Genomic DNA, 27,047 nt, shown 5'->3' on the forward strand with positions numbered 1-27,047 from the left:
ACTACTTACAACACTTCCAAAATTTTTTCAAGAAAAAAACAATAAAATTTAAACAAACTATACTATGGATAGCATGACTTCAATTAATTATGAAAAGTATGTAGACAAAGCTAAGGCCTACTGATAAACCTTAACTAATCTGATACGATTTCTAAAAATTGAAATACCATCAGGAAACATGAAGAGAAAGACTTTCTCAAGTATTTAAACATATATTCCAAAACACTGAGCAATAACAAAGGCTAAGGAAATATTAAATTTAAGGGAAGGCTCTGATATGATAAACTCTCTTTACCTATAGGTAATCGATTCTTTTTATTTGCTGGAGTGGTTGCTGGAGACAGCTGAGGTGTATTGTATGGAGTCATTTCTAAACTGCTGCTTTTTCCTGGCTTGGCCGGGGGTAGGTTTGCCAATAAATTGTCAAGAGCCATTCTATCTTCTCTTAGTTGATCTCCAGACATCACACTCTTCATAAAATTCACCTGGCAAAAGCAAAGAACATTAGCTAGTGAAATTATTTTTTCAAATGCAATATGTATTTCTCACACAATGTACTCATGTATGTCTCTGCTCACACTTAGCTAAAAGACTTTTGAGAGAATCCTATTAAACAATGAAGTCATTACCAGAGTAATAAGCTGACTGTAGGTTATATAAACCACAGTTCTGCTCAATCCTTCCAGAAGATTAACGGAAGACAATGGAGGGGTCTCCACAGCACGGCCCCCAATCACAACATCAAGGAAAGCGGCAACACAGCTCTGTTAAAACAGGAAAATAACAGTGAAACATCTCCCCTTTAAAATACTGGAAAAAAATTTCTCATTAAGGTGGACAAGCATGAAAAAATTTTAACATCTTAAAAATCCTATTTTTTTGGTCAGGCGCGGTGGCTCACGCCTGTAATCCTAGCACTTTGGGAAGCCAAGGTGGGTAGATCACCTGAGGTCAGGAGTTCAAGACCAGCCTGGCCATCATGGTGAAATCCCATCTTTAAAAAAAAAAAAAATCCTATTTTTTTAAGATGTTAAACAAATTAATTTTTTTTTGAGACGAAGTTTCGCTCTTTGACCCAAGGTGGAGTAAAATGGCGCCATCTCAGCTCACTACAACCTCCATCCCCCAACACCCCCGTTCCACCCATTAAAACGATTCTCTTGCCTCAGCCTCCCAAGTAGCTGTGATTATAGGTGTCATCACCATGCCCAGCTAATTTGTGTATTTTTAGTAGAGATGGGGTTTCGCCATGTTGGACAGGCTGGTCTCCAACTCCTGACCTCAGGTGATCCACCCGCCCTGGCCTCCCAAAGTGCTAGAATTACAGGTGTAAGCCACCCCACCCAGCCTAATTGTTGTATTTTTTTGTAGACATGGGGTTTCACCATGTTGCCCAGACTGGTCTCAAACTTCTGAGCTCGAGTGATCCACCCACCTCAGCTTCCCAAAGTGTGTACAGCACTAGAATTACCAGAATGAGCCACTGCACCCCACCTAAAAAATTAAACTTTTTTTGTACTGATACTAGACCAAGATCTTGGGACTGGGTGTGGTGGTGCATGCCTGCAAACCCAGCACTTTGGGAGGGCAAAGAGGGGTGGATTGCTTGAGCTCAGAAGTTCGCAACCACTTGGGCGACAGGGCAAAACCTTGTCTCTATAAAAAATACAAAAATCAGCCAGGCGTGGTGATGCGCACCTATAGCCCCAGCTACTTGGGAAGCTGAGGTGGGAGGACTGCTTGCGCCAGGGAGGTCAAGGCTGCAGTGAGCTCAGATGGCGTCAGTGCACTGCAGCCTGGGTGACAAAGTGAGACCCTGTCTCATAAGAAAGGAAATAACAGTAAGATCTTGGAGACAAACATAACATGACACAGAACAGTATACACATTGTGTTACTATTTCTGAAAGGGGAAGGATGGGGTGGATGGAAGTACACAGTATACGTAGGAATTTGCTTGTATACGTATGGACCTCTAGTAGGGTACAAAAAGCCTGGTAACATCAAGAATCTTTTGGGGGCCAGGCATCGTGGCTCACGCCTCTAATCTCAACTACTCGGAGGCTGAGGCAGAAGAATTGCTTGAACCTGGGAGATGGAGGTTACAGTAAGCAACATCACATCATTGCACTCCAGTCTGGATGACAAGAGTGAACCTCCGTGAAAAGAGCGAAACTCCGTCTCAAAAAAAAAACAACGAATCTTTTGTTGGGGTAGGGGTAGGGAATGAAGATTAGAGATGAGAGGTGGAAAAGGAATTTTACTGAAATATCCTTGAATCGGGCCGGATGCAGTGGCTCATGCCTGTAATCCTAGCATTCTGGGAGGCTGAGGCAGGTGGATCACGAGGTCAGGAGATTGAGACCATCCTGGCCAAGATGGTGAAACCCTGTCTCTACTAAAAATACAAAAATGAGCAGGGCATGGCGGCAGGCGCCTATAGTCCTACCTACTCAGGAGGTTGTGGCAAGAAAATCGCTTTAACCCGGGAGGCAGAGGTTTCAGTGAGCTGAGACTGAACCATTGCACTCCAGCCTGTGCGACAGAGCAAGGCTCCAGCTCAAAAAAAAAAAAAAAAAAAAAAAAAGCCAGACACGGTACCTCACGCCTATAATCCCAGCACTTTGGGAGGCCAAGGCAGGCAGATCACGAGGTCAGGAGTTGGAGACCAGCCTGACTAACATGGCGAAACCTTGTCTCTACTAAAAATAAAAAATTAGCCAGGCATGGTGGCATACACCTGTAATCCCAGCTACTAGGGAGACTGAGGCAAGAGTATCACTTGAACTCAGGAGGTTGCAGTGAGCCAAAATCATGCCACTGCACTCCAGCCTGGGTGACAGAGGGAAACTCTGTCTCAAAAAAAAAGAAGAAAAAAGAAAAAAGAAATACCCTTGAATTTTCATAGGTTGAATGGATACCTACTCAAGGTTAAGACTGATTAAAATTTTATTTAACTAAATTAATTGAACAATATCATAGATGTTAACTTATAAACTACACTTAAAATTAAACCATTATTGACCAGACATGGTGGCTAACATCTATAATCCTAGCATGCTGGAACACTGAGGCAGCAGGATCGCTTGAGGCCAGGAGTTCAAGACCAGCCTGGGCAACACAGCAAGAGCTCGTCTCTACAACAATAAAAACCGGGAGGGGCGGTGTGCCCCTGCAGCCCAGCTACTTGGGAGGCTGAGGTGGAAAGATTGCTTGAGCCCAGGAGTTTGAGCCATAATCATACCACTGCACTCAACACAGTGAGACATTGACTCAAAAATTTAAAAGTTATACAACTATTGCTGATTCATATTTCTATGGATTTCAAAGTTATACAACTATTTTAAAAATTTCAAAGTTATACAACTACTGCTGATTCATATTTCTATGGATTTAATCTAGCGACAATTTTTTAAAAATAAACTTTTTGAAATAAAATAATATTAATAGCTCTGATTCTCTTTATGTGGCATCTGTGGGAGTTAATCATCTTTAATGACATCTTTTCTTTTTATTTATTTATTTATTTATTTTTAAAAGACGGGGTTTCACCATATATTGGTCAGGCTGGTCTTGAACTCCTGACCTCAGGTGATCCGCCCGCCTTAGCTTCCCAAAGTGCTAGGATTACAGGCGTGAGCCACCGTGCCCGGCTTCGATTACATCTTTTCAATGCTTCTGATCCAATACTGTAGCTAATTAAAAGAACATTTAATTCAGACATCACCTAAGGACAAGATTTAATAAAGACAGCAGTTAGGCTCACTAGTACTTCAGCAGAATTTTCTATAAACCATATTTATTCTTACTTTGTCAAATTTTCCAAGGCTGCTCTTTGTTCGGGGATCTCCCTCTTCAGAGCCAGTCATTGCTAACTGCTGCAAAAGGCGGCCCACCTGCAACCCAAAGCAGTGGTAGGGACACATAAGCTATAGACAGATACTCACAAATTCCTCTCAATGAAAGCAACCATGTCTATTCTGTTCTAAAAATCTGTTTCATAATACTATCCATTCCACCTGACCAGGCATATGAAATAGTATCCCCAATAAAATGCATACCTTCTATCAGCTTTTACTATTTTTAGATTGAGAGTTATAGAGAGAATGTAGAAATTTTTGCTTTAATTTCTCTTTAACACATAAGATATCAACAATAGGGGGAAAAAAGTACAGGTTGGGTGTGGTGGCTCACACCTGTAATGCCAACACTTTGGGAAACTGAGGTGGGTGGATCACCTGAGGTCAGGAGTTCAAGACCGGCCTGGCCAACATGGCGAAACCCCATCTTTACTAAAAACACAAAAATTAGTCAGGCGTGGTGGCACAGGCCTGTGGTCCTAGCTACTCAGGAGGCTGAGGCAGGAGAATCACTTGAACCTGGGAGGAAGGGGTTGCAGAGAGCCGAGATCACGCCACTGCACTCCAGCCTGGGTAACAGAGCGAGACTCCATCTCAAAAAATAAAAAAGTACAACACATTTGTTTCTGATATTTTACTTTTCATGTGTTTAGAGCTTGACTCACTCATAAATTACCTCAAGTTAATATTAACAACATTACCCTAGAGTTCACAAAGCACTCAAGGTAGAATTTCATCCTAGATTTAGAAGCAAATTATTTCTAGGGAACACAAGCTAGTTTAGTGAAGTAAATACTAATTCATAGAAAAAGTACCTTACTGGCAAAAGTAAGTTGTTACTGTACTCTCTTTAAAGGCTGATGATGAAAGTCATTACAGCATCCTCTTCTTAATATCTGGGACAAGCCCCCTTTTTACTATTTAGAAAATATGTAATTCAATCTCTACTGGAATGACAAAAAATAAAACTACAAATACATTACCTACTATAAGAATAAATTTGGTATTTCGTGGGCCGTGAGGCACAGTGCCTCACACCCATAATCCCAGCACTTTGAGAGGTCAAGGTGGGAGGATTACGAGGCCAGGAGTTCAAGACCAGCCTGGGCAACACACCAAGACCCTGTCTCTACAAAAACATGTTTTAAATGAGCCAGCTGTAGTGGTATACACCTACAGTCCCAGCTACTCAGGAGGGTGAGGGAGGAGGGTCACTTGAGCCCAAGAGTTCAAAGGCTACAGTGAGCTAAGATGGCACTACTGTAGTACAGCCTGGGTAACAGAGTAAGACTCTGCCTCAAAAAAAAAAGAAAATTAGTTTCATGGATGATAAGGTGTTAAAAACCTTGTGCTTGCTTCAGAAGCACATATACTAAAATTGGAACTCTACAAGAGAAGATTAGCATGGCCCCTGTGCAAGGATGACACACAAATTTGTGATGAGTTCCGTACTATAAATTTTTTAATTTAGAAAATGTTTTAAAAAGTTAAATATTTTATTTCAGGCATTTCTATATAGTAAATTGCTAAATATTCCAAGGTGATATAACTGATCATAAAAAAAAAAAAAGAGTTAATCATTTTTTTGGATTCTTTTAAATTTTTTTTTTGAGGCGGAGTTTCGCTCTTATTGCCCAGGCTGGAGTGCAATGGTGCGATCTCGGCTCACTGCAACCTCCTCCTCTTAGGTTCAAGCAAATCACCTGCCTCAGCCTCATGAGTGGCTGGGATTATAGGCAGGCGGCACCACACCCGGCTAATTTTGTATTTTTAGTAGAGACAGGGTTTCTCCATGTTGGTCAAGCTGGTCTCAAACTCCCGACCTCAGGAGATCCGCCCGCCTCAGCCTCCCAAAGTGCTGGGATTACAGGTGTGAGCCACCGCACCCAGCCAATTTTTCCTTTTTTTTAATAGACGCAGGGCACGGGGGTCTATGTTGCCAAAGCTGGTTTGGAACTTCTGGCCTCAAACGATCTGCCCACCTTGGACTCCCAAAGTGCTGAGATTACAGGTGACAGCCACTACACCCAGCCTGAGCTAATCATTTTTTAAAAAGCACCCAAAAATAGTCTATTGTGAATAAATCCAAGTTCTTCACAGTGTATCTGAGGGATATGATTAAAAGAGTTCATGAAGAAATAATAACCTGAGTTCAGTCATTCAGATGATTGGAAAAAAGTGCTAATATAGATTCAAAAATCCTCTTAAGAGTTTCAGATTTCAGAATTTAGAGATTTTAGAAAGGTAATAGAGTGTATATATACAACATGTTCAATATATAGATGGCATTTTTTAATCAAATGCATTAACATTTCTGCAACAAAACATGAGTATTCACTAGCACTAAATGGAATAACAATTATAAATATAGCCAGGCCTGGTGGTGGGCGACTGTAATCTCAGCTACTCGGTAAGCTAAGGCAGGAGAATCACTTGAACCCAGGAGGCGGAGGTTACAGTGAGCCAAGATTGCACCATTGCACTCCAGCCTAGGCAACAAGAGTGAAACTCCATCTCAAAAAAGAAAAAAAAAAAAAAAAAAATAGGCCCAGCACAGTGGCTCAAGCCTGTAATCCCAGCACTTTGGGAGGCCGAGGTGGGCAGATCACAAGGTCAGGAGATCGAGACCATCCTGGCCAACATGGTAAAACCCCATCTCTACTAAAAATACAAAAAATTAACTGAGTGTGGTGGCACACACCTATAGTCCCAGCTACTCAGGAGGCTGAGGCAGGAGAATCGCTTGAACCCATTGCACTCCAGCCTGGTGACAGAGTGAAACTCCGTCTCAAAAAAATAAATAAATAAAAATTTAAATAAAAAAAATTGTGAATAGCCTCATGTTACTTCAGCACAGGTTTTGCTACCAAATGAAGTATAGAAGACACTCAGTTTTTATTCATTTTGGGTTTTGAAATTATAGAAAAAGAATGGTGGACTTGTTCTAGAAAAATTTAATCAATTCTATATTCAAGTGTGTGAGGATTCCATTTAAAAACAAACACAAAATGTTTTGTGACTGCAATAATTTTAAATCCCAGTATTATTGCTTTTATTTAATAAGATGCAAATATCTAGGACTGGTTGAGAAAAAGTAGTAAGAATATATAAATTGTCACCATATTATTTGTTCCCACCCCCCACAGCCCAATCAACTGATTTTAAATGCCACATTAATTAAAACAGCAAAAGCATACCTGCATCAGATTAAATCGTGCTACCTCATTAATAGGAGCATCGGAAATTATTCCATACTGTTCTGGATTGACAACTGCAGGACAAATGAAGCAGGCCAGCAGGAGATCAGTACACATTGCCCTGACCTCCCCAACTTCCAGCCTATCTACACAGGAGAGGGTTTTGTACATCTGAGACACGATCCACCTTAAACTATGTGGAAAACAATATGTGTTCTGTTTGAGATAACCAATAAATTTGTTCACCAAAGCCACTAGTTTGGCTTCATTGGACTCCACCATTTCTTGAACTTTTTGCCTGAATCTATCTGAGCCCTTCTCTCCAAAGAGTTTTTCCTGCTGAGATGGGGAGAACCTCTCAATTAGCTTATTTGGATCTGTTTCCAGGTGATCTTCATCTTCAACAAGCAGTTGCATAATTGGCTCATGTAAAGTGGCTGTGAGGAAAAGTTTGGCAGAAAACAGTCCTTCAGAAAAAAGTTTAAATAAGATGCTAAAGGCACAAGTTCCTCTCCTCAAAAGTCGCCTAGGGTTGTCACTTTCTTTAAGTTCAAATTCAATCAAGTATCGCAAAACCTGAAGGAGGTAGCTTTCATCTTCTTGCATGATGCAATTGCCATACAGGGAGGTAAAAACTGTGTAAATAACACTTTGTGTATTCTCCTGATTAAGTTTCTCTCCAGCAACCAAAGAGGAGGCAATAAGACGAGGATTTTCTCTCAATCGACTCAAGAATTCTCCATAAGCAGTCTCCTGAAATCCCAATTGTTTATACCCATCAACAAATTGTGTATCTTCCAAAATCTTGGCATGTTGGCAACATTCAGCAGGGGAAGCTTCAGCACTAAAAAAAATGAGCAAACAATCAAAATAATAATATTAATAATAACACATACACTATATCGAAACATGGATATGAGAGTTGATTATAGTCCCAACAATGAGGTCACTCTGAACTGCTAAAATTTTTTAGACCAACAGCATCTCAATGAGTAAAGGAAGACAAAAGTAAAAAGTACAAAGGACAATTTCCTCATATCAAATCAGGATCAATGAAAAGTATCAGGGCTGAGCACTGTGGCTCAAGCCTGTAATTCCAGCACTTTGGGAGGCCAAGGCGGGCAGACCACTTGAGGCCAGGAGGTCGAGACTAGCTGGGCCAACATGGCATAATTGCCATCTCTTCTAAAAATACAAAAATTAGCCAGGCATGGTGGCAGGCACCTATAATCCCAGCTACTTAGAAGGTTGAGGCAGGAGAATCACTTGAACCCAGAAGGCAGAGGTTGCAGTGAGCTGAGATCATGCCACCGCACGCCAGCCTGGGCAACAGAGCAAGACTCTGTCTGAAGAAAAAAAAAAGAAAGAAAGAAAATTATCAGTTTGTACATCCTAACAACTACTGTCAAGAGCTGCATTCTTATGGACTAAATTAAAATTAGCTACAGGCCACAGTGGCTCACACCTGTAATCCTAGTACTTTGGGAGGTCAAGGTGGGAAGATCACTTGAACCCAGGAGTTCGAGACCAGCCTGGAAAACATGATGAAACCTCATCTCTACAAAAAAACTACAAAAAAGAATTGGTAAAATACAACTATATTTAACTGAAAAAAAAAAAAATACAAAAAAGTAGCTAGATGTGGTGGCGTGTGCCTGTAGTCCCAGCACTCAGGAGGCTAAGGTGGGAGAATTGCTTGAGGTCAGGGGGTTGAGACAGCAGTGACCCAAGATCGCACCATTGCATTCCAGCCTGGGCAACAGAGCCAGATCCTGTCTGGGAAAAAAAAATCAGCTACAGTTAAACTGCTTATTCACAGACATAAGAAAGTTTATAAATATTCAAGTACTAAAAAATAATAAAAATGGCCAGGCGCTGTGACTCAGCCTGTAATCCCAGCACTTTGGGAGGCTGAGGCAAGCAGATCACAAGCTCAGGAGTCTGAGACCTGCCTGGCCAATATGGTGAAACCCCAATCTCCACTAAAAATAAAAACATTAGCCAGGCATGGTAGTAGGTGCCTGTAGTCCCAGCTACTCAGGAGGATAAGGCAAGAGAATTGTTTGAACCCAAGAGGCAGAGGTTGCACTGAGCCAAAGTCATCCCACTGCACTCCACCCTGGGCAACAGAGCGAGACTCCATCATTCATTCATTCACATTCATTCATAATTCATAAATAAATAAATAAAAATTTTTAATAATAAAAGTAAAAATGAAGTCCATATGGGCATATTGCTCAACCTTTCTCAACAGCAACATGCCAGTATGTAACAAACTGCAGAATCATATCCTTTAACCAGGATTTTTGCTTCTGGAAACAAATCCAAATGAAATAAGCCTAAAAGATGGGGGAAAAAAACACAATGCCCACAGCAGCACTGTTTTTTTTTTTTTTAAAATTATTTTTATTGAGGTAAAATACAAGTGCACAAATATCAAGTGTTCACCTTAAACAATTTTTATACATATATGCACCCAGTAATCTCAGATTAAGACATTGAACATTTTAAATACCCCAGAATGCTTCCACATGCCCGTTCCCAATCAATACCACCCTCTCAAGCCCAACAAGTAAACATTATTCTGATTTCTGTTATCAAAGATCAGTCCTGCCTCTTTTTGAACTTCATACAAATAGAATTATACATAATGCATTCTTTTGAGTCTGGCTTATATTCTCAATAGCACTAATATTCTTACAGTTATTCTTACTGTTCTTCTGGCCGGGCACGGTGGCTCATGCCTGTAATCCTAGCACTTTGGGAAGCCAAGAAGGGTAGCTCAAGAGTTCGAAACCAGCCTGGGGAGCACAATGAAACCCCATTTCTACTAAAAATATAAAAAATTAGCTGGGCATGGCAGCATGCACCTGTAATCCCAGCTACTCCAAAGCTGAGACAGGAGAATTGCCTGAACCCAGGGGGTGGAGGTTGCAGTGAACCGAGATCACACCAGTGCATTCCAGCCTGGGCAACAGAGCGAGACTCAGTCTCAAAAAAAAAAAAAAAAAAAATTGTTCTTCTTAGGTATTAGTACAATAAAATATGTGGTTTCTAAACCTGAAAAATAGCTATACAATATCAAAACAAGAAAAACCTATAAATTAAATAACATTAGGAAAAAAGCAGAACAGATAATTTACTCTCTACAATAACATTTTATATAGACAAAGACACAAAACCAATTGGTGTGATATAAAACGTCAAGGCTTAAGTTATAATTTTCTACAGCAGTGCCTAAGTTTGTTAATAATCAAAATAAACTGTATTTATAATACAAAAACTCACCTTAACATTGATTTAAATTATCTTAAACCATGTACTTTGTTGGAAACGGATTCATTTATTTACAGTTATTTATTTATTTAGAGAATCGTAGTGGTTCACAGAATTTAAAACCTTTACCTGGTTATGATAAGCCGATCCAAATTGATTCTTTGTTGCTTCGCAATCCAAGCTGTACGATACAACTTTTCAGCTGTCTTAAGTACATCTGCATTGAGCCTCTGAATGAGCTGTTTCTCTGAGTTTACATATAAGCGCTCCTGCTTGAGGTGATGAGCCAGAGTATGAATATCTAGCTTCACCATCTTCGATGTGGGAAAGGCTCAAAGGCTGATCACTAAAAGTAAAAAGACAAATATTTAAAGTTTATGTCACTTAAGTTATTTTCTAAAATCAAAACGGATAGGAGAACAGATTAAGAATTAGGTTATATTTGGCCGGGCATGGTGGCTCATGCCTGTAATTCCAACACTTTGGGAGGCCCAAGGCGGGCAGATCAAGACCATCCTGGCCAACATGGTGAAACTTCGTCTCTACTAAAATTAAAAAAATTAGCAGGACATGGTGGCGCAAGCCTATAGTCCCAGCTACTCAGGAGGCTGAGACGGGAATCACTTGAACCCAGGAGGCAGAGGTTGCAGTGAGCCAAGATCGCACCACTGCACTCCAGCCTGGTAAGAGAACAAAACTGGAGACTCCGTCTCAAAAAGAATAATAATAATAATTAGGTTATGTTTGATACCACTTTTAACTTTAATTTTCAAATAATCTGTATGTTTTTATTACAAAAGTATTACAGGTTTGGTATAGAAAAACTGGCAAATACAGGTAAGCAAAAAGAAAACAAAGTTTACTGCTAAGGCCACTGCTCAGAGATAGTTGTTGTAAATCGTGTGTATATCCTCAAATCCAATGCCTATTAACCCGAGAGTTATCCTTCACTGTGCTCTTTCAAACCACAATCAAAACATCCTGTCAATTCTATCTTCAAAATATATCTAAAATCTGACTACTTATTCCCACCTCCATTGCTAATCACATCAATTCTCACTAGGTCTATAACCACCACATCCTAAGTGATCTCCCTGCTTCCTTTCTGATACTTTAAGAGTCTGTTCTCTACATAGCATAGTGAATTAAACTTAAGTCAGATCACTTTATTCCCCTACTGGAAACCATCCAAAGGCTTTACTTCATGATAGAATGAAATCTGAAAGTACTACATGATCTACCCCTGGCTACTTCTCCAATTTCCTCTCCTACAATTCTACCCTAGTCCACACAGCTCCAGACACATCTGCCTTCCTGTTGTCCCTTGAACAGGCCAAGCATGTCCCTCTCTCAAAGTTTCCACATTTGCTGACCTCTCTGTCCAGAAGGTTATTCTTCCAGATAGCTGCAAGGCTAGTGCCTTCATTCCATTCAGATTTCTCGACTCAAATGTCTATTTAGAAAGGCCTTCTCAGACAATTCCTTCTAAAATAGAAAATATAACTTCCTAAAGCCTCTTCTGGCCTTTTAAAAAAGCGATGCCCCTATCTAGCATTATATTACAGATATCTACCTGCATGTTAATCATGCTTATTATGAGGCTTCCCCACTAGAAGGTAAGTGCCAACAGGGCCAAGCCTTGTTTGTTTTGTTCACTCACAGCTGTAATTTCAGGGACTAAGAGAAGGCCTGGTTCACAGCAAGAGTTGAATAAATATTTGCCAAAGGGATAAATGAAATCTCACTACTCTTGTTTATCTAGTAGCTAAACAAACTGATACAAATATCACACATATTTTAAAGCATTATTATTTAAGCTATGCCCTTGAACCCAGAATTTGTGCCAGATCACAAACGTGAAATCAACAATAGAAATACCTGTGGCACAGATAACAGAACATAATACTGTGTGTCCGGGCAGCAGACAATCATCAAGTTAGCAAAAAATTTCTTGGTCAGGTATGGTGGCTCATGCCTGTAATCCCAACATTTTGGGAGGTCAAGGCGGGTGGCTCATTTGAGGTAAGGAGTTCGAGACCAGCCTGGTCAACATGTTGAGACCCTGTCTCTACTAAAAATACAAAAATTCAGCTGGGAACAGTGGCTCATGCCTATAATCCCAGCACTTTGGGAGGCCAAGGCAGGTGGATCATGAGGTCAGGAGTTCAAGACCAGACTGGCCAACATGGTGAAATCCTGTCTCTACTAAAAAATACAAAAATTAGCTGGGCATGGTGGCTCATGCCTGTAATCCCAGCTACTTGGGAGGCTGAGGTAGGAGAATTGCTTGAAGCAGGACCCGGGAGGTGGAGGTTGCAGTGAGCCGAGATCACGCCACTGCACTCCAGCCTGGCCTACAGAGCAAGACTAGATCTAAAAAAAAAAAAAAAAAAATTATTCTCCGAGCATGGCGGCAGGCACCTGTAGTCCCAGCTAGTCCAAGGCTGAAACAGGAGAAACTTGAACCCAGGAGGCAGAGGTTGCAGTGAGCCAAAATTGCGCCACTGCACTCCAGCCTGGACAACAGAGTGAGACTCTGTCTCAAAAAGAAAAAAAAAAAAAAAAAGAAAAGAAACAGATTTAACCATTTAAAATTTTGAAGCTGGGCATGGTAGCTCATGCCTGTAATCCCAAACTTTGGGAGGCTGAGGTGGGTGGATCACCTGAAGTCAGGATTTCAAGACCAGCTTGGCCAACATGGTGAAACTCCATCTCCACTAAAAATACAAAAAATTAGCTGGGCATGGTGGCAGGTGCCTGTAATCCCAGTTACTTGGGAGGCTGAAGCAGGAGAATCACTTAAACCTGGGAGGTGGAGGCTGCAGTGAGCCAAGGTCACACCATCGCACTCCAGACTGGGCACCAAGAGTGAGATGCCATCTCAAAAAAAACAAAAAAATTTTTTTTTATTTCTGCAATTTTAAACTTTCTTTTCTTATTTGAATGAACTGATGACTAGAAAAATTTCAGGTATGACTGTGAAACCCAAATTTAATTGCTTTAAAAAAAACACTTTCTTGTATCTTTTTGATTCCCCATCAAACCATGCAAAGCTGCTATTCTAAATCTCCTACACTGTTGGAGATTGCTTTCCATATTGCTTTCCTCTGAAAAGATATTAGTATGTCTAGTTCGCCAAGATGATTTCCTATTGAATTAGTCACAAAAGCATGCGGGTATACTTTTTTAAATGGTGGCATATATACATTTATTCTTATTAATTCAGTCTTCAGAAAATGCATGTATGACTTTGTAGACTTTCATGTGGGAACTCAAACACCCTCTACGGGGTTCTAAGTCCACAGGCTAAGAACAGAATCATGCTCTAGTAGTTAATGAAAGCAGTACTGAAATGGGCTGTTAAAAACCTATATGCAACCCAGCATGGTGGCTCACACCTGTAATCCCAGCACTTTGGGAGGGCGAGGCAATCACCTCAGGCCGGGAGTTTAAGACCAGTCTGGCCAACATGGTAAAACCCCATCTCTACTAAAAATACAAAAAAAAATAGCCAGACGTGGTGGTGGGTACCTGTAATCCCAGCTACTCCGGAGTTTGCGGCAGAGGACTGCTTGAATCCAGGAGGCGGAAGCTGCAGTGAGCCAAGATCACGCCAGTGCACTCCAGCCTGGGTGACAAAGTGAGACTCCGTCTCAAAAAAAAAAAAAAAAAGTACCCATTTCTTCTATTTAAATTTAAACATAAGCAGGCTTACTGGCCAGGCACAGTGGCTCATGCCTGTCATTCCAGAACTTTGGAGGCCAAGGCGGGTGGATCACGAGGTCAGGAGTTTGAGACCAGCCTGGTCAACATGATAAAACCCCATCTCTATTAAAAATACAAAAAATAGGCCAGGTGCGGTGGCTCACGCCTGTAATCCTAGCACTTTGGGAGGCCGAGGTGGGTGGATCACCTGAGGTCAGGAGTTCAAGACCAGCCTGGCCCTCATGGTGAAACCCCATCTTAAAAAAAAAAAAAATAGCTGATGTGGTGGCAGGCACCTGTTATCCCAGTTACTCAGGAGGCTGAAGCAGAAGAATCATTTGAACCTGGGAGGTAGAAATTGCAGTGAGCTAAGATCGTGCCATTGCACTCCCACCTGGGCGACAAGGCGAGACTCTGTCTCAAAAGAAATAAAAGGCAGGCTTACCACACCAATATTAATGTTCAAATAAATTTCTCTGTAATTGTAGCAGTGATTTTTGGGACCTTTTTTTTTTTTTTTTTTTGAGACAGAGCCTCACTCTGTTGCCCAGGCTGGACTACACTGCCACGATCAGGGCTCACTGCAGCCTTGACCTCCTGGGCTCAAGAGACCCTCCAACATCAGTCTCCTGAGCCAGGTGTGGCGGCACATGCCTGGGACTATGGGTGTGAGCCACCATGCCTGGGTAGACTGTTTTTTCTTTTTTCTAACTCCAACAAATTTAAATTTACTTGTGTTGCCATATCACATTAAGGAAATTTGTTGCATCTCAAAAAAGGTAGGCTGGACACTGTGGTTCACACCTATAATCCCAGCGCTTTGGGAGGCTGAGGTGGATGGATTATCTGAAGTCAGGAGTTTGGCGAGCCTGGCCAACATGATGAAACCCTGTCTCTACTAAAAATACAAAAATTAGCTGGGCGTGGTGGCGCACGCCTGGAGTCCCAGCTACTTGGGAGTCTAAAGTGGGAGGATCGCATGAACCTGGGAGACAGAGTTTGCAGTGAGCCAAGATCATGCCACTGAACTCCAGCCTGGGCAATAGAGTGAGACCCTGCCTCAAAAACACACACACAAAAAAAAGTTATTCATAGTACCTACTTTAGAGTTTTGCATAGATATTTGTATATAATTTCATAACAACCTTTGCTGCTACAAAGATAAAGGAAATGTAGAAAATCAACAAATAATTGTTAAAATTTATACATTCTTTGACAAAATCAATGATGAATTTTTTTAAATATTCAGATGAATTCTAATATGTATTTGCCTACAAGATTTCCTGGTCTTGTAGTTATATTGCTACAATGGGAGAAAAAGGCAAGAGAAACTGTTACAAGTTAAAAATAACTAAAACAACGTAATGAAATTCAATGCATGAGTCTTGACTGGCTCTTATTTAGGGAGAAAAAGAGAGAAAAGCCACTTTAGGGACAACCGGAAAAATTTAAATATGGACTGGATATCAGAAGATAATAGAAAAGTATTGTTAACTATTATTAGGTGTGATATTGGTATTGTGATTACACAGAAAAACATATTGCTTTTAAGAGATGTATGCTCATGTATATATTTAGAAATAAAGTGTTAGGGCCGGGCACAGTGGCTCAGGCCTGTAACTCCAGCACTTTGGTAGTCTGAGGCAGGTGGATCACTTAAGGTCAGGAATTCTCAGACCCTCGAAAGAGAGAAGGATGGAGGGATGGAGGGATGGAGGGAAGGAGGGAAGGAGGGAGGGAAGGAAGGAAGGAAAGAAGGAAAGAAGGCAGGCAGGCAGGAAGGAAGTTAGGAGAGAGAGGATGTCTGCAACTTGTACATGGTTCAGCAAAAACATAAAAAGATTTTTTTTTTAATATAGTAAAATATAAACTGCTGAACTGAGATGGTAGGTATACGGTGATCACTGTGCTATCTTTCAATGGTTTTTGTATGTTAGAAATTTTTCATAATTAAAAAACTGGGGAAAATACTTTAGAAATTCTTAATTATGCCTTTTTTGCTGCTTAATTCAATATAATTGAAAAAATATATGACTGAGTTTTGCTGGAGCCCAGTCAAATCCCCTAATCTCAAGAAGCGCACAACCTAATTACAACTGAAATATTGTTCAAGATAGAAAGGGAACATAAAAGGCTGGGCACAGCTGGGCGTGGTGACTCACGCCTGTAATCCCAGCACTTTGGGAGGCTGAGGCGGGTGGATCACCTGAGGTCAGGAGTTTGAGACCAGCCTGACCGATATGGTGAAACCCCATCTTTAAAAAATAAAAATAAATAAAAAATAAAAAATAAAGGCTGGGCACAGTGGCTCAGGCCTATAATCCCAGCACTTTGGGAAGCTCAGACAGCCAGATCATCTAAGGTCAGGAGTTTGAGACCAGCCTGGCTAACACGGTTTCTACTAAAAATACAAAAAATTAGCCAGGTGTGGTGGCGCATGCCTGTAATCCCAGCTACTCGGGAGGCTGAGGCAGGAGAATCGCTTGAACCCAGGAGGCGGAGGTTGCAGTGAGCTGAAGTTGTGCCATTACACTCCAGCTTGGACAATAAGAGCAAAACTCCGTCTCAAAAAAGAACATAAAATGTTTTCAATGACATAGCAAAATAGGAGCCAATTCATGCAATTTAGAAATTAAAATCTTCAAATATAACTTCACTTTAAAAAATTAACACAAGGCTAGGTGTGGTGGCTCACACCTGTAATCCCCAGCAAACTGTGCAGCTGAGGCAGACAGATGACATGAGTTCAGGAGTTCAAGATCAGCTTGGCCAACATGGAGAAACCCCGTCTCTACTAAAAATACAAAAATTAGCTGGGTGTGGTAGCACACACCTGAACCCAGCTACTTGGAAGGCTGAGGTGGGAGGATCACTTGAACCCAAGAGGCATAGGCTGCAGTTAGCTGAGATTACATCACTGCTCTCTAGCCTGGGTGGGTGACAGAGCCAGACCCTGTCTAAAAAAAAAAAAAATTGAGGAAAAGGGTTTGATAATTTTAAGAGTATACTGATTTGTCTGCTTTTCTAAGATACCGCTATAATATCAGAGAAGTTAAGGGTCACCAGGAATAGTTTAAATAAAATTTAGACATGAATTAACTAAAAGTAGAAAAAAAAAATTTCTTTTCTTTTTTTTTTTTTTTTTTTTTTTTGAGATGGAGTTTCGCTCTTGTTACCCAGGCTGGAGTGCAATGGCGCGATCTTGGCTCACCGCAACCTCCGCCTCCTGGGTTCAGGCAATTCTCCTGCCTCAGCCTCCTGAGTAGCTGGGATTACAGGCACGCGCCACCATGCCCAGCTAATTTTTTGTATTTTTAGTAGAGACGGGGTTTCTACTTCATTTGAGTTTACACCATGTTGGCCAGGCTGGTCTCGAACTCCTGACCTCAGGTGATCCATCTGGTTCAACCTCCCAAAGTGTTGGGATTACAGGCGTGAGCCACCGCACCTGGCCAGAAAATTTTTACAATACTGAAGACAACAGAAAAGTACAGACATTAGGAAATAAATTAGTTTGTTTCCTGAAAAGTAACAATAACAATATGAACATCAAACTAACAATAATAGTATTAATATCAAACTAAAATTTATTTAGGACTTATGCCAAGTACTCTGCTATTTTTTTTTCCTGATTGAACTCTTATGGCCCTGTGATAGGTATACTCTCATTATCCTTATTTGACAGTTGAGAAAAGAACTGACATATCTAGTAAGTAGCTAAGTCAAAATTCAAACAAACTCAGTTCTGACTCAAAAGAAGCACTTGCTCTCAATCAACTAATCTAAATATTTTGTCAGTAATACCTACTTTAATTTTTAGTTCTGTTAAAAATTTACTCCTTAGGCCGGGTGCAGTCGCTCACGCCTGTAATCCCAGTATTTTGGGAGGCCCAAGGCGGGCGGATCACAATGTCAAGAGATTGTGACCATCCTGGCCAACATGGTGAAACCTCGTCTCTACTAAAAACATAAAAATTAGCTAGGCATGGTGGCGCATGCCTGTAGTCCCAGCTACTCAGGAGGCTGAGGTAAAAGAATCACTTGAACCCAGGAGGCAGAGGTTGCAGTGAGCCGAGATTGCGCCACTGCACTCCAGCCTGGTGGCAGAGTAAGACTCGGTCTCAAAACAAAAAAAAATTTACTCCTTAAAGTTCCTGCTACTTACTGGTTTTTACAGAACTCTTATTTGGCTTCTGGTGACATCTACTTCATTTGAGTTTACACCCAAATACAACACAAAGCATAGTGTCTCCAATCCTTATCTCTTGACTGAGCTTAAATTCTTTATTTCCTATATCTGCAAAACATCTGAACATTAAGACAGAATTTCATAATTGAAAAGTCTATTAAAAGCCATTTCTCTCAGCACCATAGAAAGGTTTAAAAAAAAAAGCCATTTGGCCAGGCACAGTGGCTCACGCCTGTAATCCCAGCACTTTGGGAGGCCAAGGAGGGTGATCACCTGAGGTCAGGAGTTCAAAACCAGCCTGGCCAACATTGTGAAACCCCGTCTCTACTAAAAATATAAAAATTGGCCAGGCACAGTGGCTCAGGCCTGTAATCCCAGCACTCTGGGAGGCCAAGGCAGGCAGATCACGAGGTCAAGAAATCAAGACCATCCTGGACAACATGGTGAAACCCCATCTCTACTAAAAATACAAAAATTAGCTGGGCAAGGCAGTGTGCTCCTGTAGTCCCAGGTACTCAGGAGGCTGAGGCAGGAGAATCACTTCAACATGGGAGGCAGAGGTTGCAGTGAGCCAAGATCATGCCATTGCACTCCAGCCTGGGCGACAAGAGCAAAACTCTTTCTCAAAAAAAACAACAACTAATTTCTCTACTTTAATTCAACAAATATTTCTGAAATGTATTCAGAAATACAGGTACTGTATTTACACTGACAATACAGAACAAAACAGACATAACCTCTGTCCTCATAAAGTTTAGTCAACTGTGAAGCTAAGAACAAGTAAATTACAAGTTACCATAAGTATGATGAAAGAAGACCTAAGAGTCCAAGCACCCAAGATTCAGTATCTCCCAAACGGAGCATTACAATTTCCCTTCTAAAACCAGCATCTGTTTCGGACCTATTTCTGCATTGCACAAACACGGTCCTAGACTGCAAAGTCAGGAATCATCTTCTTCCCTCAGCAAGGTCTGTAATCAAGTTCTACTCTCACATTGGTCCTTTCCTTTGGAACTGCTCTGCAAATAACCAACTTCAATACCATAAATCCATGACAACAGTGGAAAAATTTTCTAACGTTGTTCCTATACTTCAAGTTTCTTCTCTCTCCAACCTATCCTACACTGACAGATTGGTATTTCCAAAGCAACACTAAATATAATCCTTTCCAATCCCTCCAAAATTCCTTTTGAAAGCCATTAATGATTTCCCAATAGTGTCAGAATATATTAAAACATCTACAGAAGTCAGGAGAGCCTGTGTGCTCAATTAAGATTCCCCTTGATTAATTCCTCATCCTTCCAGTGTCAGAAATCAAATGGAAGTCCCAGAAAACACTGCACGTATTTGGCAAGAAGATCCCCTCCTCTCCATTCCCTCAGCCCTTATAGCCAACTCCATCAAAATCTACCCTGGACCAACCAGGCGCGGTGGTTCACGCCTATAATCCCAGAACTGTGGGAGGCCAAGGCGGGTGGATCAGTTGAGGTCAGGAGTTCAAGACCACCCTGGCCAAGATGGTGAAACCCTTCTACTAAAAATGCAAAAATTAGCAGAGCATGGTGGTAGACACCTGTTATCCCAGCTACTCGGGAGGCTGAGGCAGAAGAATCGCTTGAACCCAGGAGGTGGAGGTGGCAGTGAGCTGAGATGCGCGCCACTGCACTCCAGCCTGGACAACAGGGCAACACTGTCTCAAAAAAACAAAAAAACTACCCTGGACCACCAAGTCTTAGTTTAGTCTGCCCTTTATTTCTGCTTGTGTCAATCACAACGAGAAGATCAGAACTTCCAGGTCATTCTTTTTTTTTTTTTTTTTTGAGACGGAGTTTCACTCGTTACCCAGGCTGGAGTGCAATGGCGCGATCTCGGCTCACTGCAACCTCCGCCTCCTGGGTTCAGGCAATTCTCCTGCCTCAGCCTCCTGAGTAGCTGGGATTACAGGCACGCGCCACCATACCCAGCTAATTTTTGTATTTTTAGTAGAGACAGGGTTTCACCATGTTGACCAGGATGGTCTCGATCTCTTGACCTCGTGATCCACCCGCCTCGGCCTCCCAAAGTGCTGGGATTACAGGCGTGAGCCACCGCGCCCGGCCCAGGTCATTCTTTATCCTGCAGAACCAAATTTCTACATAGCTTTGTGTTTCTTTTGTTGTTGTTGTCTTACAGTTCTGTTTTGTTTGCTGAGACAGGGTCTCGCTGTCATCCAGGCAGAGTGCAGTGGCATGTTCATGGCTCACTGCAGCCTCTATCTCCTGGACTCAAGCAATCCTCCCACCTCAGCCTCCTGAGTAGCTAATTTTTAAAATTTTCTTTTTGTGGAGACAGAGTCCTGCTATGTTGCCCAGGTCTCAAACTCTTGGTCTCAGGCAATCCTCCCACCTCAGCCTCCTAAGGTGCTGGGATAACAGGTGTTGAGTCACCATGCCTGGCACCTGGATAGCTTTGTACATTGCCTCTTCCAACCTCACCGCCTGCTCCTCCTTACCTCTTCAATCCTTTTCACAGTGGCTCCAGGGACACAAAGCTCAATTATCAGAAAATCTGTAACTTGAACCTTTTCTGAAGAGGTCCTCTTCACCTTCTCACCTTAACTAAAATCCAACTTTCCCATGGGAATGTAACTTCCTCTACAGGCCTCTCAGGTAAGGCTGTTTTCTCTCCCATACCTTTCACACTATGGGACCACTTTCACACCACTCTTCCTCCCTCCCCCATTAAAAACCCCAGCTTTTCAACACTGGATATTTCTGGTAAGAAAGAAAGATAATTATTTGAAAAAAAGAAATAAAAATAAATTTAAAAACCCAACTTTGAATCTCATTTCATTTAACCACATCACCTATCAGCCTCCTCCTTTTGCAGGCACATACTATAGTCTTTCCAAAACCACACAACTCCAACAATCATTTGACCCCACACCAAGATTTTCAAGCCACTGATCTTAACACCTTTTTAACTAACCTTCACCTGCTTCCTGTTTTTGCCTCCCTCCTTACCTAGCTAGCATAAATGCCATGGTCAATGATTATAACCACTTCCTTGAATGCACCCTCATCTGCCCTCCTCAGTAGACTAAACTGCAATCCCAGTTAAATTCAACCTTCTCCCTCATCCACACATGTAGATGGGAACACAAACACACATGACAACATTAGTATCCTTTTTTTTTTTTTCCCTGAAACGGTGTCTTTCTCTGTCATCTAGGCTAGAGTGCAGTGGCATAATCACAGCTCAATGCAGCCACAACCTCCCAGGCTTTTCTTCTATTTTTTTGAGAGACAGCATCTCCCTATGTTGCCTAGGCTGGTCCCAAACTCCTGGGCTTAAGTGAACCTCTTGCCTTGGCATCCCAAAGTGCTGGGATTTACAGGCATGAGTCATTGTGCCAGTCTTTTTTATTTTTCTCTGAGACAGGGTCTTGCTGTTGCCCAGGATGGAGTGGAGGAAGTAAAGTGATCATGGCTCAATGCAGCCTTGACCTCCCAGGCTCAAGCAATCCTTCCACCTCAGCCTCCAGAGTAGCTGTGACCACAGGGACGTGCCACTACACCCAGGTGATTTTTTAATTTTTATTTTATACAGATGGGGTCTCATTATGTTGCCTAGGCTGGTCTCAAACTCCTAGGCTCAAGTGACGCTCCTGCCTTGGCCTCCCAAAATGCTGGGATTACAAGTGTGAGCCACTGTGCCTGGCTATTTTACCACTTTAACCTCATTATCACGAACCCCAGATGGACGCTTACTGCTGTGGCACATGCACACTGTATTTTCCTAATCCATCCCCCACTGTCCCACCCTCCAAGGCATCTAATTCATACAATTTCCTCTTCTCAAACCTCCAACACCTCTTCCCTTATGCTTATTGAGCTCCTTGCTTTTGTCTTCATTGAGAAAACTGAAGCAACGAGAGAGATTTTCCACAAGCTCACAGTATCATACTTACATTGACTTATCTACATTTGTGCTCTTTCTACTTGCTTTCTTTTACTTTGAATGAACTGCTTTCCTACTGGTCAGTGCCAACTCTCACTTGAACAATGGCTTCCTCCCTTCATATCTACTTAAAAACATTACTAAAGAAATCCCAACCACCCGGCCGGGCACGGTGGCTCACGCCTGTAATCCCAGCACTTTGGGAGGCCAAGGCGGGTGCATCGCAATGTCTGGAGTTCAAGACCAGCCTGGACAATATGGCGAAACCCTGTCTCTACTAAAAACACAAAAAAATTAGCCAGGTGTGGTGGCGCATGCCTGTAATCCCAGCTACTAGGGAGGCAGAGGTAAGAGAATTGCTTGAACCTGGGAGGAGGAGGTTGCAGTGAGCCAAGATTGCGCCATTGCACTCCAGCCTTGGCAACAAAGCGAGGCGAGACTCCATCTAAACAAAAAAAAAAAAAAAAAAGAAGAAGAAGAAGGAAATCCCAACCACCCTATCCCCACGTTCATATTTTTCTCTCTACTGGATCATTTTTTTTTTTTTTTTTTTTTTTTTTTTGAGACGGAGTTTCGCTCGTTACCCAGGCTGGAGTGCAATGGCGCGATCTTGGCTCACCGTAACCTCTGCCTCCTGGGTTCAGGCAATTCTCCTGCCTCAGCCTCCTGAGTAGCTGGGATTACAGGCACGCGCCACCATGCCCAGCTAGTTTTTTTTTTGTATTAGTAGAGACGGGGGTTTCACCATGTTGACCAGGATGGTCTCGATCTCTTGACCTCGTGATCCACCCGCCTCGGCCTCCCAAAGTGCTGGGATTACAGGCTTGAGCCACCGCGCCCGGCCTTACTGGATCATTTTTACCAACACATACACTTACTGTCATCTTTCATCTTATACAAAAAGAAATCTCTCTACTTCACTTTCCCCTTTCAACCTCCATCCCATTTCTTCTCCTTCCCTTTACAGCAAAACTCCTTCAAAGAGGTGTCTTGCCTCTCATCAATTCCTGAACTCACTCTCATCAGTTTTGCTCCACTATTCAAAACTACTAGTGTTCAACAGTAAATACATTACTAAATCCACGGTAAACATCGTTCCTCCTCTTCCTGACCTAACAGAAGCATCTGAGATGGCTGACCTCTCTCCTCTTTAAGAAACTTTCTTTGACTTCTAGGACACCACATTCTCCTGGTTTTGCTCCTGTCCTTCTCTACTCAGTCTGTCTCCTTTGTTAGTTCCCCTATTTCCCTACTTCTGTAACAGTGGATAAATTACCCCAAGGCTCAATCTTCAGACCTTTCTCTTTCCTATCTAAACTTACTTCCTAGGCAATCTCATTGAGTCTCATGGCTTTTTAAGTACCATGAAAGTGCTAACAGTTTCCAAATTAATATCTCCAGTCTGTGCCTTTCCCCTGGATCTGGATCCAAATATGCAACTGCCTAGTCAACATCTCCCTTGGGTTGTATAACAAGCATCTCAAAATTAAAACATGTCCAAAACTGATCTCACTTTCCCCCCAAAATACCTCCTTCCCTTCCCACAAAAAGAGAACCTTTCCCATCTCAATCAATGGCAATTCCAACCTGCCAAATGCTCAGCCCCAAAACTCTCTCATTCTTGACTCCCTTCTTTCTCTTAAATCCTATACTCAATCCACACCAAATCCTGATGTGTATCTTCAAAACACATTCAGAATCTATCTACTTCTAAACACTTTTACTTTGGTCCATCCTGGACCAAAGTACCATATATCTCACCTGGATTACTGCAATAGTTTCCTAACTAACCTTGCTTCAGTCTTTGCTCCTAGTCTACTATGAACACAGTGGCCAGAGTGAGCCTGTAAAACATGAGTCAGCTGGGCACAGTGGCTCACGCCTGTAATCTCAGCACTTTGGGAGGCCAAGGCAGGCAGATCACAAGGTAAGAAGTTTGAGACCAGCCTGGCCAACATGGTGAAACCCCATCTCTATTAAAAATATAAAAAATTAGCTGGGCATGGTGGCATATACCATTAATCCCAGCTACTCGGGAGGCTGAGGCAGAAGAATCACTGGAACCCAGGAGATGAGGTTGCAGTGAGCCAAGATTATGCCATTGCACTCCAGCCTGGGTGACAGAGCAAGACTCTGTCTCAAGAAATAAGAAACAAACATGAGTCAAATCATATGGCTCCTATGTTCAAAATCCTCCAAATGTTCGTCTCAGCTCTCCATTATCTGCCCCTCGCCACCTTACCTCTCTTACCTCACACCTCCTATTACCAGGAGACCATATAATTCATCACTCAAATCTGGACTCTACTTGGAGTGAAAGTAGGCACTATCAATAATTTCAAGACAACAAACATAAACAAGAACATATAGTCACTCTATTACTCTCTCCCTCATCCATTCTACTCCATCTGTATTGTCAGACATGCCAGACATACTTCTTCTACCTCAGTACCTTTGTACTTGCACACCACCCCAGATCTCTCATGTCCTTTAGGTCTTTACTAAAGTATCATCTTTTTCAGTGAGCTTGGCCACCCTACGTAAGATTTCAGCCTCCACTATGCCACACACTTCCCCTGTTTTGTTTTTTCTCCTTAGCACTGAGCATATTATATATTTTATTTATTTATCTCACGTATTGACCATCTCTGTAAGAAAATGTAAACTCTGTAAGAAGAGAGAGTTTTGCTTAATTGGTTCTCTGGAGTCATCTGCACTGACCAAAACAGAGCCTGTCATATCATAAGACTTCAGTATATACTTCCTAAATGAATGTAAAAATGGGCCAGGTCTGGTGGCTCACGCTTGTAATCTCAGCACTTTGGGAAGCTGAGACAGGAGGATCATGTGACCCCAGGAATTTAAGACCAGCCTGGGCAACATAGTGAGACGCCTGTCTCTTAAAAAAAAAAAAATGAAAAGGAGGTATTTCAATGACATACTACTTGCTTTCTTGCTTTCTTTGAAGTCTTTTATTAGAGACTTCAAAACAAAAGGTAGAAATAACACAGAACAAGAATGTAGTCCTTTGCTAGATGGGAAAAGAAGACGTGAACAGTATGAAATTGTCATTAAATATTAACTAAGGCCAGGTGTGGTGGTGTACACCTGTAATCCCAGCACTTTGGGAAACCAAGGCAGATGGACCACCTGAGGTCAGGAGTTCAAGACCAGCCTGACCAACATAGTGAAACTGGGTCTCTACTAAAAATATAAAAATTAGCCAGATGTGGTGGCGCAGGCCTGCAATCACAGCTACTTGGGATGCTGAGGCAGAAGAATCACTTGAACCCAGGAAACAGAGGTTGCAGTGAGCTAAGATTGCGCCACTGCACTCCAGCCTGTGCAACAGAGTGAGACTCCATCTCAAAAAAAAAAAAATTATCTAAAATAAACACACTGTACTGAACACATTACAAATAACATCTGGAAGTTTCATATAAGACTTAAAATAGACTGGACGTAGTGGCTCACACCTGTAATCCCAAGCATTTTGGGAGGCCAAGGCAAGCAAATCACTTAAGGTCAGAAGTTCAAGATAAGCCTGGCCAACATGGTGAAACCATATCTCTACTAAAAATACAGGCTGGGCGCGGTGGCTCAAGCCTGTAATCCCAGCACTTTGGGAGGCCGAGGCGGGTGGATCACAAGATCAAGAGATCGAGACCATCCTGGTCAACATGGTGAAACCCCGTCTCTACTAAAAATACAAAAATTAGCTGGGTATGGTGGCGCGTGCCTGTAATCCCAGCTACTCAAGAGGCTGAGGCAGGAGACTTGCCTGAACCCAGGAGGCGGAGGTTGCGGTGAGCCGAGATCGCGCCATTGCACTCCAGCCTGGGTAACAAGAGCGAAACTCCGTCTCAAAAAAAAAAAAAAAAAAAAAATACAAAAACTAGCCGGATGTGGTGTCGTGTGCCTGTAATCCCAGCTACTCAGAAGGCTGAGGCAGGAGAATTGTTTGAACCGGGGAGGCAGAGGCTGCAGTGAGCCGTGATCACACCCCAGCCTGGGTGACAAAGCAAGACTCCATCTCAAAAAATAAATTAAATAAGTAAAAGACTTAAAGTAGAAACAAAGGTACAAAGGTGCTCACAATTTTCAGTTATTCTTTACCCTTCAGAGATAATTTCCAAACTCCTTAGCTTAATATACAAAGCACAATCTTGCTTCAACCCACCCCTCCAATCCTAATTTATACTATTTCCCTAAATAAACTCTCCTATTCCTCCCAAATTGGCCTGCCCATTTTTATTTTATTTTTTATATTTGAGACAAGGTCTTGCTCTGTCACCAGGTTGGAGTGCAATGACGCTATCATGGCTCTGTGCCTTCCCAGCTCAAGCAATCCTCCCACGAATCACCATGCCCAGCTAATTTTAGAATTTTTTTGGTAAAGACAGGGTTTAGCCATGTTGCCCAAACTGGTCTCAAACTCCTGAGCTCAAGTAATCTACCTGCCTTGGCCTCCCAAAATGCTAGGATTACAGGCATGAGCCACTGCACCCAGCCCATTTTTATTTTCAGTTCATTGTCACATTTATATTTGTATCTGGTCCCCTCTTATGTAGACGTTCTAATTTCCAAGACTTGGCTTAATAAAACCTTCCTTTCCAAGCATACAGTATGCACCCGGTAATAAATTTCAACTCTGAACTCTTGAAGCATTGATCTGAAACTTTTTCTTTTTTGAAACGAAGTTTTGCTCTTGTTGCCCAGGCTGGAGTGCAATGGCATGATCTTGACTCACTGCAACCTCCACCTCCTGGGTTCAATCGATTCCCCTGCCTCAGCCTCCCAACTAACTGGGTTTACAGGCATCCACCACCACATCTGGCTAATTTTTAGTAGAGATGGGGTTTTGCCATGTTGGCCAGGCTGG

At 42.0% G+C, this 27,047-nt stretch overlaps 1 protein-coding gene and 1 non-coding gene across 9 annotated transcripts in view; one reads left to right on the forward strand and one right to left on the reverse strand.

Annotated features, from left to right (window-relative positions):
* The window catches only part of GAPVD1 (GTPase activating protein and VPS9 domains 1), a 103,449-nt gene that overhangs the window by 57,471 nt on the left and 18,931 nt on the right, over nt 1-27,047 (reverse strand). For all 8 annotated transcript variants that reach the window (XM_064377987.1, XM_064377984.1, XM_064377985.1 and 5 more), the window contains 5 exons: nt 10,462-10,678; nt 7,057-7,900; nt 3,809-3,895; nt 630-764; nt 296-485 (listed from right to left, as the gene is read on the reverse strand). In XM_064377987.1, coding sequence (XP_064234057.1) covers nt 296-485; nt 630-764; nt 3,809-3,895; nt 7,057-7,900; nt 10,462-10,646 — 1,441 coding nt within the window. In that variant the 5' untranslated portion in view covers nt 10,647-10,678. The remainder of the gene's footprint in view (nt 1-295; nt 486-629; nt 765-3,808; nt 3,896-7,056; nt 7,901-10,461; nt 10,679-27,047) is intronic.
* Nucleotides 5,208-5,315, forward strand: LOC135277298 (U6 spliceosomal RNA). Its single transcript, XR_010344924.1, has one exon. It is a non-coding gene; the product is annotated as a U6 spliceosomal RNA (small nuclear RNA).

The sequence above is a fragment of the Aotus nancymaae genome, unplaced genomic scaffold (assembly GCF_030222135.1).
Source record: "Aotus nancymaae isolate 86718 unplaced genomic scaffold, 86718_ANA_hifiasm-v0.15.2.pri h1tg000003l, whole genome shotgun sequence".
In the NCBI taxonomy this organism is placed as follows: Eukaryota; Metazoa; Chordata; class Mammalia; order Primates; family Aotidae; genus Aotus; species Aotus nancymaae.